Source organism: Saccostrea echinata, unplaced genomic scaffold, assembly GCF_033153115.1.
Source record: "Saccostrea echinata isolate AGI-Se365-2 ecotype Australia unplaced genomic scaffold, CSIRO_AGI_Sech_v1 ptg000009l, whole genome shotgun sequence".
Lineage (NCBI taxonomy): Eukaryota > Metazoa > Mollusca > Bivalvia > Ostreida > Ostreidae > Saccostrea > Saccostrea echinata.
Genome location: NW_026889758.1, coordinates 31,535,368 through 31,550,046, shown reverse-complemented (window position 1 = coordinate 31,550,046; position 14,679 = coordinate 31,535,368). Strand labels below are relative to the sequence as shown.

At 32.0% G+C, this 14,679-nt stretch overlaps 3 protein-coding genes across 3 annotated transcripts in view; 1 reads left to right on the top strand and 2 right to left on the bottom strand.

Moving 5' to 3' along the window:
- The window catches only part of LOC133182209 (poly [ADP-ribose] polymerase 1-like), a 550,802-nt gene that overhangs the window by 12,882 nt on the left and 523,241 nt on the right, over positions 1–14,679 (bottom strand). The gene's annotated exons all lie outside the window — the stretch shown is intronic.
- LOC133182217 (COMM domain-containing protein 10-like) overlaps positions 1–14,679 on the top strand; it is a 249,974-nt gene that overhangs the window by 48,554 nt on the left and 186,741 nt on the right. The window lies entirely within an intron of this gene.
- LOC133183588 (uncharacterized) lies at positions 4,348–5,884 on the bottom strand. Its single transcript, XM_061318528.1, has 4 exons — positions 5,801–5,884; positions 5,524–5,601; positions 4,976–5,230; positions 4,348–4,681 (listed from the first exon to the last, which is right to left on the bottom strand). Exons 2-4 carry the CDS (start codon positions 5,585–5,587, stop codon positions 4,518–4,520), a joined length of 483 nt encoding a protein of 160 aa, XP_061174512.1. The 5' UTR covers positions 5,588–5,601; positions 5,801–5,884; the 3' UTR covers positions 4,348–4,517.

The window sequence follows — 14,679 nt, the reverse complement described above, 5'->3', positions numbered from 1 at the left end:
TGTAGTACATAAAAATATTTGATGTCATTTATACTATAACCGCATTATTATTATATGTGTACACTTTTATGAGTTGTTGATTTAAAAAAAAAAAAAAAGAAAACCATCTGCAAGTGTTTTGAAAATAAAGAGATTGTTTCAAGGACTACTACAAAAAAAAAAGGAAATTACGAGAGAGAGATTATTTAAAATGTTGAAGGATGTCAATGATCCATTTGAAATTACCGATAATTAAAACATATTAAAATCTTGCAAATATGAATTTTTTTTTTTTTTTTTAAATAGTAACTTGTTTGAACATCATAAACTTACACGAGGTTCTAGCCATGATTATGATATTTCTTAAAATTACAAATTGCATTAATTCTTTTAAAATCTTCTCTACTTCTAGGTATTAAGCAGATAAACTAAGTTCATGGTTATGATAAGCATGCAAGGATGCCTCTTCCAAAGTTGTGAATTTGTGGCCTCAGAGTCAGGGGTTCGGGGGGGGGGGGGGGGGTGAATATATAGTGAAAAATGCATTATTTCTTTGAAAATCTTCTTCTCTGTCCCTGGGTATTTAGCAGAAAAGCTAATTGCATGAGTATGATGAGCAAGGATTTCTTTTCATAAAGTATGAAATTCATAACCCCTGAGTTAGGAGTTTTCAGTGGTGTTAGGGTGTGGCGCTTACAAATAAAAGTGAAAATGCATCATTTCTTTGAAAATCTTCTCTGCCCATGGGTATTTAGAAATCATACTCAGTGCATGGTTATAATGAGCAAGGGTGAGCCTTCCAAAAATTGTGAATTTCTTGCCCCCTAGGTCAGGAGCTGTAGTGTTATTGTGTGGCTTTGTTGAATCAATAGGGAAATGCATTAGTTCTAGCAAATCTTCTCTGCTCCTTGGAATCTAGGAGGCAAACAGCGTACATAATGTTGTAATAAGCAAGGGAATTTTTACCAGATTTTTGAAATTCTGGATCACTTGGTCAATTTATTAATATTAATTTATACTTCTGAAAGAAGTCATTCCCCTTTGCTATTCAAGTTTGATAATTAATCACTGTAAATAATGTAATTGAAAGGACAATTGAATAACCTTTTAATGGTCAAGTAGGTTTTTGAATAATAGATAATAAAAAAAACAGGACAAAATACCTTATCTTTATACATTAAATGTTCTTTAAAGGTTAAGAGAGGCCAATGTGAAAAATATACTAAAACTGCTAAAGAACTATTGCTTTGTTGAACCTGCACTGGGATAGTGACAAATGGGAGAAAGTACAGGCTAACAGATAGAACAACTTTAAAGAAGATGGGCGTGTTCGGCGTGTGATCTGCAGGAATAAAGCGTACGAAACATTTATAGTTTAAATGTCTACGATTTGGTCGGCTGACCACAGCTGGACATACTCTACAACACGCACATGGAAAAATGTTACATTTAGCTTGAAATACTTTGTCAAATTAATATATCAGTCCACTTATCTCAATAATTACTACATGTAAAACTTAGTAACGCTTGACATAAATAATAAACACCTATAGCGTATAGTTAAATGCAATTACATGTATATACATGTATATAACTAAGTATCAGTAGGTTGTAAGAATTGCTTTCGCTTTCGGTGCAACAGAACCAGAATGTATCTATTTAAAAATAAATCAGTACATAAATTAAACAGACAAACGAATTGATTGTTTGTACGGCAAAAAAATATGCGAGGATCGAACTAAAAATATTTCTTTTTCATTGCACTGGACGGGTAACGCATACTACTGAGCTATCACCGCTACACACTTTATGGTTTTTAAAGCGGCAATGAAGCACCGCATTTACACATCAGATTTTTTTTGGAAAAAGTTCATTTTTTATCGTCTCTGGGTCTTCTCTCCATTTTATTTTTTTTTTATTTTTTTTTATTTTTTTTTTTTTTTACAAATGTTTGTTAGTTTCTTTGCATTAAAATGCATACAAGTAACGTTTCAAAATCATGGAGAGATGACCCAAAGGTAGCAAATTTTTAGAAAAACCTGTTTGAAAACGTAACATTTGTATCAAATGACTCATCTAGCCAATTTTCAAATTCTCTTTTAGCAAATCAAAATAAAATATCGGGAAAATATTTCCCTTTCCTATTTCACAGGAACCCGATACGTCAAAAGAATGCTAAAATTTCATGTAACAGGTCAATGAAATTTTCACTTTTCAAGTGCGCCCAGATTCCTGCCGAATGCCAATCAAAAGCGCCCTCGTTCTTTGTTAGCACTAAATTAATTATTTTGCTCATGCCTGATCATCCTATTTCTCTTGCTTTTGGACAACATAGCTTCATTTATCAGTCTATTTAGTTTTAATTTATATTCAATCTATAGATCAATTAAAGCTAGTTTACATTATACTCAGGTGCCCGTTAAGGCCCTTGGGCCTTTTGTTTAAAAAAGTTGTTTTTCAACTATCTGGATTACTCAACGAAACTTGACACGACCTACGCTTTGCTAAATAGATTCAAAGTCTGGATCCATTTTTAGGGCACCTGAATTACCCAGATGTTTTTCAACATCCATTTTGTATGTCGTTTGCTAATGTCCAGTTGGAGTGTTCGAAAAAAACGTCTGAACATTTTGACTTCATAAACCACGTTTTCAAGAAAATGGGATTGAATGTTTCCTTAGCTTAATCAGAAATCAAGTTTGTATAAAAAAAATAATTGAAATTTGATTAAGAGAATAAAGATTGTTTAATTTCGTTAGATTTTTTTTACCGTATTATTTATCTGTATTTTATCATGTTATACCCCCAGTAACATCTACCGGCTTGGTAGTTCCTGATGTGTCAATAGATCTTGTACAAGATTCCGTTAGTTTGATCCTTAATCATCCAATTTTCAGGAACAACAACTACAAACCCAAAAATATCTGGGATTTTATGCCTCCGTATCGAAGGTTCGGGGGTATATAGTTTTTGCCCTGTCCGTCCGTCTGTCTGTCTGTCTGCAAAACTTTAACATTGCTCATAACTTTTGATTGGTTGGAGCTAAGGCTTTCATATTTCACGTGTATTCCTTGTGACAAGACCTTTCTTTGGGTACCATCATTTGACCTTTTGACCTCGGAGTTTGACCCAGTTTTACAAAATTTTCCCCAACTTTAACCCTGCCCATAACTTTTGAAGTTGGTGCTAGGACTTTCATACTTCAAATGTGTAATCCTTGTGACAAGGCTTTTCTTTGGATACCAACAACTTTGACCCTTTGACCTTGACCTTGGAGTTTGGCCTACTTTTGAAAAACTTTAACATTGGCTATAACTTTTGAACGGTTGATGCTAAGGCTTTCATTTTTTCACATATGTAATCCTTGTGTCAAGACCTTCCTTTGGATACCAACAACATTGACCCTTTGACCTTGACCTACATGTACGAGTTTGACCTACTTTTGAAAAAACTTTAACATTGGCCATATCTTTTGAACGGTTGCTGTTAGGGTTTTCATTTTTTCACATATGTAATCCTTGTGACAAGACCTTCCTTTGGATACCAACAACGTTGACCCTTTGACCTTGACCTTGGAGTTTGACCTACTTTCGAAAAACTTTAACCTTGTCCATTTTTTTGAACAGTTAGTGCTAGGGCTTTCAATCTTCACATGTGTAATTCTTTTGACAAGACCTTCCTTTGGATACCAACAATTATAGCCCATTGACCTTGATCTTGGAGTTTGACCTACTTTTGGAAAACTTTAACCTTGGCCATTTCTTCTGAACAGTTCGTTCTAGGGCTTTCATACATCACATATGCAATCCTTGTGACAAGACCTTACTTAGGATATCAACAACTTTGACCCTTTGACCGTGACTTTGGAGTTTGCCCTACTTTTGAAAAACTTTAACCTTGACCATATCTTTTAAACGGTTGGTGCTAGGGCTTTCATATTTCACATGTGTACTTCTTGTGAGAAGGCCTTTCTTGGGTACCAACATATTTGATTTGCATTTGAGAAACTTTAACCTTGGCCATTTCTTCTGAACAGTTCGTTCTAGGGCTTTCATACATCACATATGCAATCCTTGTGACAAGACCTTACTAAGGATATCAACAACTTTGACCCTTTGACCTTGATGTTTGACTTACTTTTGAAGAACTTTAACCTTTTCCATATCTTTTCAATGGTTGCTGCTAGGGCTTTCATATTTCACAGGTATATTCCTCGGTACAAGACCTTACTTTGGGTACCAACATATTTGATTTGCATTTGAGAAAGTTTAACCTTCGCTATAAGTTACCATACGGGGGCATCAGTGTTTCACAAACACATCTTGTTTTCTTTCTCTTCATATCTTGATTTCAGTCCAAGACAACACATTTTATACTTAAAAGCCCAAGGACTTTATTTTCAATCTTTATTCAACATGTGCACAAAATCTAAAATGAATTATATTTTAGTGAAACGTGGTTTGATACTATACTCAACAAATGGTAAACAGACATTATGTATCATTACAAGTTTATGTATATACTGGTTTTATATGACTTCAAGGTAAACTTTGCACAACAACCTCCTGAATACACAGGCATTTATAACGACCATGCCATCTCAAATCACACGAGTAGAGTTGGGGATGACACCGGATGAGACAATAGCTGTCACAAGTATCTCTGTCACCAAAACATTGTAAGCTCCCACAATCCTCTGATTCTGTCAACAGTAAGACGCATTAAAGCTTCCCTAATATGTTTTGAAACTAATGATATTTACAATTCATTTTATTTACGGCGCTTACAACTTTCATGTAACGTTAACTTATAGGCATTTAAACAATTATACGTTAGAATGCAAGAAATTACAAGTATTCCTTTTTAAATAGCAGTTTCGAACCTACTTTACTGTTGTATTGCTCACCATATTAAAATATTTTTGTTATATTTTTATTTTTAGACACCGTGAGAAATAAATTGTAGGTACTGATGTCATTATCAAATGTTGACTCACCCGTGAGAGTAGCACTGTGAGTGGCCAGTGTAGGGGCAGGTAAAGGTGTGGAACTTGTTGTTGCTGTTGTTTCTGATTGGTCGTAACCACACCAGCAAATGTGAACACGAATAAAGGGGTCAAAGGTACAGACGCCCTGCCCCCTTTCTTCTCCACAAATCTGATTACAGGAACGGAGACAATCCGCCTCACCATTAAAACACATCCCAGCATTACATATCTCTGTATACCAGTCAGCTCCCGTACACCTGGATTCTGATATAAGGTGTTTATCTATTGTATTTTTATTTCATTTATTGAAAACCATAAACTAATTTTATTCATCACAAGTTTTTGAATAACAATTGCACTTCAATTAAACAATTTAAAAGAAAAAGTTGCTGAAAACAGGAATCATTTAAGAAATGTTCAACAGTACTTAAGACTTTATGAAAGAAAAATATTGATTTCTATTATCAAAAGTAACTTTTAATTTGAAAAAAAAAATCTTTTCAGAATAAATTATACTGCATAGTCTATGTAGTGTCAAGATGAAGTATGTTTCATACCTGAAAGGATGAAGAAGACAACAGACAACTTTCCGAACACGCTAAATCGGTACGTAAAAAGCATTTCTATAGTACTGACTGAAATGAAATACATAAATCCATTGATTAATTCACATTTGGTATGCGGTTACCTATGCGTATTATTCAATATTTTCAGCATGAAAGCTTTTGTTTGAAAATTAGTTTGAAAGGTTTCAGTAAAATTTACAGCTTCTTGAAAGTAAAAATTGCATGCAAAATAGGTTAATCTTTCTTAAACAGGTCCATTTGATCTTACCTAGTTCAGTTCATTAAGAGGTATATCCACTTCTAGCCAGGTGGCTTATATAATATAGCAAATTTGTGGGATAACTATACATATATTGTGCTTTATATACATATGCTCATTCTGTGGGATGGACTCGATTGGTGGCATTGTTTTGGCAAAAATTGTCACAACATTTTAAACAGTCTAGCCTATACTATGGTGTGAATTTATGGTATTTCTGTTATTAAACAAAGGTTAATTACTCATTGTCTCATGCCGCTGTATACACTGACACATTTATGGGAATCTGTGTCGATTTTGCTCTAAATATTCCAACTGCTGATAGAACTTTGATGAATCAAAGTGTTAAAATAACATGGCTACTGCATATCAAAACTCTGTAAGTACAGCCTCATGTATACTGAAGTCATTGGTACTATCGTATTATTATTTTACAACTATTAAACATTCTTGCAATGTCAGAGGACCTTCTCATGAGTTCAGTCGTGGTCTTGGGACCCCTGACAAATTTCTTTCGGTCTCACGGCCACGAGTGGACACAGGACCTCTGACTATGTGCTACCTTTGCATGCTTTGTTAAAGATAGACACGTTTTACACCTGACGACGCTTGCACATTTTCAGAGTGGTTTCTATACACAGATAACCAAAATAAATGCTATTATTGGGAGCAGCACATCACGTGCTATCCACTTAAATTTTGCTAATTGCCAGAGATTTTTTTTATATTGGTTGTTGTTGAAGATAAAGTGATCAAAATTACTCACATATTGTATCGTAATTCTACACTTTTAGAGATAAAAATAGATAAATATCAATAAAAGATTTCTTCCCATAAAAAATGTCGAGACTGTTTTATTCTTAAACGACATGAAGCCTGATCTCTTTTGAAAATGACTTCTAATTCAGCATTTTTTTAATTATAATTTTTTTCTTTAGCTTTTCAGTTTGTCATAGATCCTATAATGATTCAGTAAAATATCCAATAATGAAGCAGATGTGGCAGACTCTGTAGTGTCTTTTATTTGGGATATTTTGAGTTATCTTGGATATATCGTCTTTAAATATGAAAAAGAATGTTATTTGATAAACGTCCTCAGTATACTGAAGTGTCGAATTAAAGACCACAGCAAGATTTTTCTTCCCATGTAGAAGTTTTTTTTTTCAAATAATCACGGATATACAGGATGTTTCATAATGAATGTTACATTTTTAAATATAAATATTTTTCTTACCTATCATATTTATAACAAAAACCATATATCATTTTAAACATCGAATCCTGCATTTTTATTCCATGTGAAAAAGTCAAAGAAATCATGGGACTAGTATTTGAATGTTTAATTGTGACATCAACGCCAATGTCATAATATGAATATTTTTTTGGAAATGGACAAAACTTAAAAACATTTTGCCGAATAGTTAAGTTGTTTTTTTTTTTAAATATAAATCGCAAGGGAAATATTCCAAAAGAATGAGAGCTCTCTTGAGTGCTAGTCAGATGGCTAGTAACAAGGTTAAAGAACAGGGACTTGCAACATGCGATAAATGAAATAACCCCCCCCCCCCGAAAAAAGTTTTTAAAAAAATTAACGAACAGATTTTATTGGTGAAATGGAGGCTCTATAAAGCTTAGCAAGCTCCTAATATCAGCATTTACAGAGTACATTGAACTTTGAAATATGAAAAAAATGAAGTAATCAACTTACAAATTCTCATATATGCAACACCCTAAGGAAAGGACTTGACCCCTGCATTCAGCAGATCTCAATCTGTATGCTTTTTCCTTTGGCGATTCCTACGGACAGGGTCTAAAATCCTAAACCACAGACACTGAATGCGCTCGAAAGGAACATAAAACTTCAGATAAGAAATGTCTAAGCAAAACTGTGTGACACCTTTGTAAAAAAAAAAAAAATCAAGACTTTCTCTGGCAGTTGAAATAGGCAGAGATCATTTTGATTATGTGTTAAGTGAGTTTTGACGTTGTGAAAAATGACACAATTTAGAAATTTCGCTATTTTTCATTAAAGTTACGATTTTTCAGCTAGAGTTTAATATTTTAGTTGGTAATTGTACAAAATGAATGTAATGGGTACATGCATCAAAATGATGATTTGTCTGAATCTCTTCCTTGTGTTTGTCAAAATTTACATTCAAAATGTAACACATATTATGAAACACCCTGTAAAAGCAGGTTTGTTAATTTTGAGCGCAATTTTATCCTAAATTGGGAATTTCAAAAGTTTGTTGAAAGATGTATTCTCTAAAGACTGCATGGATATTGTCATTAAATTCAGGGTTGCAAATAACATTTCAAACCTTAAGGGCATGTGGACCCTCAAGTTTTAATAGCCCACATTGATATTTTGGGGTCCAGAATTTTCTCTCGATTTTGTATAAAAAAAATATTCTCAGTCTTTTTGTATTTTAATTTCTTAAAAGTATTCTTTGCTGTCAACAGTCTCTCATTTCCCTGATGATTGAGACACTATGAATGAATGAAATAGCTTGAAATTTTGTTTTCCTTCCTTTCGAGACCCCTCAAAATTACATTGAGGCGATTCAAGGCCTATAGAGAATATTTTGTAGGTAAGAAACATTGAAAATGAAAATGCATTTATTTGTAGATTCAAAGCATTGTCAGGTTCTAGAAAAGTTGTGATAAAATTCTTACTCGCCATGTGGGCGATTACATCCTCATCAAGAATTGCTCGCCCACGGACAAAAATACTAGCATTTGCTAATGAGCGACTGGTTATTTGCAACCTTGTCAATGAAGAGCTCCAGTATATTTTTTAGTATCAACTTCAGAGTACTTTTGTGTATAGAATCAGAATGATTTTCAGCAAATTAATTTTGTAGATGACTAAACATAAGATGTGAAAATTTCCCAATTCCAATTTCATTGAAGAAGTTGTTGTCTACAATGGGAAAGCCTGGTCCTTAATTTATCGCGAGAAAATGGTTGCATAAAGTGTTGAAAAGTCATACGCTATGATGATGTTGATTGTGGAGTTGAAAAAATGTGATATCAAATTTTCTAGAAGTTTTTATTTATTTATTTCACATTTGATTAACACCACTCTTTGTTAAAGACGACAACTCATTAATGCTATGGTCATTATAATGATCTTGTTTGTAAATATGTTAAATTAAAGTACAATCTTAAATTAAACTTGCGTATAATTATCTCGAGATAGATATAGAAAAGTTGAAATTAAGATTACTTTTAATAACAAATGTTTCAAATCAATAGTTAGTTCTTTGTTATTAATAATTCATGTATATTACGAATTGTTTGTAGAATTGTAGATAGATGAATGGCACTCACCTTTTTCATTCTTGAATATGCTGTGACAGAGTTTGTTGGAAATTTCTCCTTCATAGCAGTAACTTTTTGTGAGGATTAAAGATAGGGCATAGTCTTTGGTAGAACATACAGGATATATCTTTGTTTGTAAGGATATTTATGAAGTTTTGGAATCCAGTATAGGTATACGTTAACCCAAATTCACTCACTGGGATGTTAAAAGTACTTACATGTATAGTATTTTTTAAAAAAAACTGAAATATGATTTTGAAGAATTTTATCCTTGAACGGTAACCTTGAGTATAAATTGGATTACCAGATGTGAAATTAAAGCCAATTTCTTCTCATTCATTCATTCATTCTCTCAAAAACCATATGAATGGTACAAGAGGTATATATACATATTTACAATAATTATGGACGATCAGAAATTACAGGAGGACAGACAGTGTCAGTGATGATAAATAACACAATTTTCTTATGAATGCTGGATCAGTATTTGTCATCAAATTACAGATTTTATAATACATGTATTTGGATGTACATAGTATTTCTTTAACAGAAAATCTTTCCGAATATTACATAATACATTACATTCCAGTAAGTAATGAAATTCGTCTCCAATTTGATTATTATTACATAAATAGCACACTCTTTCATTTCTTTCAACATTATTCCATCTACCCACTTCTATGGGAAGACGATGTTTACTTGTTCTGAATTTTGAAAAGATATTTCTAACTTCTTTTTTTTTTTTGGTAAAATAGTTAAGTATTTTTCATATTCAAACTTTGTTTTAAAAATTCTATATGTAATACCTTTACTGGAATTATTCATATCACTATACCATTTTTATAAAAACTGATCTTTGAGTTTTGGTTTATTGCAGTCGCAATCCATTTAACACTATGAAAATTTTGATCATTCCAAACATGAATTACTGATCCCATATTTGGTGTATTTATCATAAAGATGTAAATAAATAATTCTACAGATCTTATTCTAAAATACAGTTATAACAATGATCCTTACTAACAAAAACTATTTTTGGAACCTTTGTCATCTGGAACTTCTATATATATTGATCATGTAATATTTCATTTTTCATTTCATTTCACACTGGCATACTGATCTTGAATGATTCCCCACATTATCCGTGATATGGTCCTTACAACCGTAAGGGAACGCAGTGCCCAGATTCCTCGTCCGGTATTTTTCTTGTTCGCGGAATGGAGTACTAAACTGGGAGGATTATATTGTAAGATTGTATTTTTTTCTTCAAAACTCTAACCCTCGTGAAAGGGTAGAATGTTTGGTGACTGGGAAATTTTTATAAGGATGTTGTTGTGGGGGGAAAAGCATGCTACATATTTCTGGTTCCTGCAAGAACAGATGAAATAATTTAAACGATTTCATTATGTTCTAGCTACATCGTACTTTGTCTTCGTTGTGTTTCCAAATACTGAGCAGAATTTTAACTTTGTTGGCCAAAGGTATGATAATCATATATATATATATATATATATATATATATATATATATATATATATATATATATATATATATATATATATATATATATATATATACTTGTACTAATAAAAGTTTTGATCTGATGACGTGTGATGAACCATCTGGACCTCGTGTAAAGAAAATCTGAAAGTGTCACGATGTTTAATCTTGTTTGGTATTTATTTGCTTTCATGTAGAAATTTCGATAAAATGTTCGTGGTTAACAGGTTTCGGCACAGATAAAGCATTTGAAATAATTTTTTAAAAAATGGATGCAGTCTTAGCATTCTTTTCGTACATAAGTAAAAGAGTTTTAAAGTTAGTAAAATCTATTTGTATATGATGTCCCTAAATTAAATAAAAAAGAATCAGAAAGTCTTGAAGGCCCATTGACCAATTCTGAAGCTCTTAATTATTTGAAAAATATGAAAAATGAGAAAAGTCCCGGACCAGATGGTTTTACTTGCAAATTTTTCAAATTCTTTTGGCAGGATATAGGTGCCTTTATTACAAGAGCAATAAACAACTCATATGAATTATCACACTTTACTGAATCAAATAAGTTAGGTATAATAACTTGCCTACCAAAACCAGGAAAACAAAAACAATTCTTAAAAAACTGGCGTCCAATCAGTTTGTTGAATGTGATTTATAAAATAGCCTCAGGCTGTATTACTGAACGATTGAAAACCGTATTGATTAAAATAATAAATAAGGACCAAACTGGCTTTTTAAAGGGAAGATTCATAGGTGAAAATATTAGACTGGTTTATGATTTAATGCATTACACAGAACAAAAGCAGATTCCAGGCTTATTAATGTTAATTGATTTTGAAAAAGCTTTTGACACTATATCATGGAAGTTTATATACCAAACATTAGAATTTTTTAATTTTGGGAAGTCAATTAAAAATTGGATTCAAACTTTTTATAATGGAATTAAATCATGTGTAATACAGAATGGAATTTCTTCTGACTACCTGTTCCCTCAGAGGGGATGTAGACAGGGGGACTCAATTTCCCCATATCTTTTTCTAATTTGTGCTGAAGTTCTTGGGATTCTGATTCGAAATAATAAAGACATAAAGGGAATTATAATCGATAGGGAGGAATATAAACTTTCACAATATGCTGATGATACTTCAATTATATCTGATGGATCACCACAGTCTATGGATGATATATTAAGAGAACTTGACTATTTTGCACTTATATCTGGTCTGAAAATTAATTTCGCAAAAACTAAAATGGTTTGGATTGGCAGTAAAAAAATTTCCAAAGAAGTTTTTCATCACTCGAGATGGAAGTTAGATTGGAATAATTCTACTTTTGATCTTCTTGGTGTAAAATTTTCTATTAATTTAGACGAAATGGTTGATCTGAATTACCTTCAAAATTAAATGAAATAAAGCGGTTGTTAAAACAATGGCAGTTAAGAAAACTTACTCCAGTTGGTAGATTAGCAGGGATTAAATCCCTGACTATACCAAAAATGAACCATTTGATATTGACTATTCCGAACCCTTATAAGGAACTCCTAGACGAATTTGAGAAAGACCTTTACTACTTTTTATGGGGAAGTAAAATTTATAAGGTTAAGAAAAATGTTATGATTCAAGATTATAGAAATGGGGGGTTGAAAATGATTGAATATGTAGATTTTCTATGTGCATTAAAATCAACATGGATCCGAAGACTGATTAGCTCAGATACAAAATGGCTAAAACTTCTTGAATCAGAATTAGGAATGAAAGTTGAATCTCTATGGGTAAGAGGTTTAGACTTTACTGTTAATATGTGTAAAAAAATAAGTAACAAGTTTTGGAAAGAGGTTTTACTTAATTGGGTAAAGATCATTGACTCTGGTCAAAATAATATGCAAATTCTTCATGAACATATATGGTTTAATCCAAGGATTAAAATGAACAACTCATCCATATTTTTGAAAAGTTATTTTGATGCAGGCTTTGTTTTTGTAAGAGATCTGTTTGACTCTGAAGGAAAATTTGTAAGCCTTGAGTACCTCACAAATCTTAATGTAAAAACAAATTTTGTAGAATATGCAGGTTTAAAAGTAGCTGTTTTAAAAACATTGAAAAGTATTGATATTGAAAAAAGAGAAACTGGACCTTTTATCCCTAATTCACTTTATATTTTTATAAAAGTACAAAAGGCTGTAAAGACATGTATAGTTTACTCATTAAGAAGAAAAAGGAAGCAATTAAAGCACTAGAAAAATGGGAAAATAATGGAATATTTTTTGGCGATATAGACTGGAACAAAATATTTGAACTTCCTTTTAAAGTAACAATAGAAGCAAAATTTCAGTGGATGCAATTTCAAATTCTGCATAGGATTATCGCAACAAATAAATACCTTTACAATCTCAAACTAATTGATTCACCTGTATGTTCCTTTTGTAAACAGGATGTCGAAACGATTGAACACTTATTTTTTGAGTGTTTCTGCGTTAAAAAAATATGGTGTCACATTGAGGAATGGTTTATAGATAAGTTTCATTTTACCATTAATTTTGATAGAAAGGATATACTTTTTGGCAAATTCAACAACAAAAACATGTTTAGACTACACAATATATTAATACTTACTGTTAAGCAATTTATTTTTGCTAGTAGGTTTAAAAATGTGCCTAAACTAAGCATCTCAATGCTAGAAAAAAAATATTGTGGATAGAATATTAGTTGAAAAAGTTATACTTTTAAGAAACTGTAAATTTTCAGAATATGAAAAATATTGGAAAACTATTTGTGATATGATATAATGTATTTATTTTTCTCAAGTTTATATACAAATGTACAAGTATGTTAAAATACTTAATACTGTTCCCCCCACCTCACTTTTTTGCACCCTTTCACCCCCTTTTTCCTTTCTTTAATTTTATTTCTGTATATAAAGCTTTCACAGTGAAGATTCATATAAATGTACAATATGTCATATACAATTTTAACGTGATTTTGAAATGCAACATATATTTACTACAAAGAAATTATATTTAATATGAAGTATCAGGCAGTAGAAATGAAAGTATGTATTGAATGTTAACTAATATATTGTATAGTCTGTATATGTGAAAGCACAAATACAATCTATGAATTAAAAAAAAATCTATTTGTGAATAAAAGTTTTATCCACTAATTTTCGTTTTGTCGTTGGAATGAAAGGACTGCTGTCCATCGATTGATATTCACCATCAGACACTTATCATTACTTAAGTACTTTACTAACTAACTAGTAAGATTGATCCTTCTTTGTTTGAAATATAGCTGTAGTGCTACGTATGTAGAAAAATACCATTTTCTATAGAGATTAAAATTCCATACCATATCAACCACAAAAACTAGTAAAATATATGAAATTCTAATAAGAAACTAAGGTGCCTTTACAAGCTTGGATTTGTAGGACGATTTAGAACTTGTCCGGTCTCTAAGCGATCTAGTTGTGAAGGACTCGAAAAAACTCCTTCTGTTCAGTGAGATGCCATGCTATGAAAACTTGAAGATAATGCTATATCAATCCAGACGACAGTTCCTCCCAGATCTCACACCAGTCTCCAACATCTCCCAAACATATCTCAATGATCTATCAAGCAGATATTGATCTCAGATGCAGTCTCTAATAAGCTCCCCCCTCTCCATCCCTCAATTGAATTTAAAGAAATTTATTCAATTCTATATTTATTAGGGTACAGTTCCTGTAAACATAACGATGAATGAAAATTTTACTGGAAGAAGCAAAAATATAATCATCTCTTTTTAGAAAATGGGGTACTCTAAATATTTCAAATTTTGTCAAATACAACGGTCATACAGTAGATTTCCTCCCTAAAATTAAACCTTTCTTGAATTCAACTAGATATATCTTTTGAAATTGTTAACTACAAAGCTCTGGGGCCCAGGGGGTAAAAAGTAAAATCCAGTCAGGCATCCATCAAAGAATAAAAAGTCCTCCCTTAAACAATTTCCCGGTGGCCTGCGGAACAACCCAGAGCTGAATGTCTTCCTCTCTGTGCTGTGTATTCCGTCTCCTCTCAATGGCTGATATGC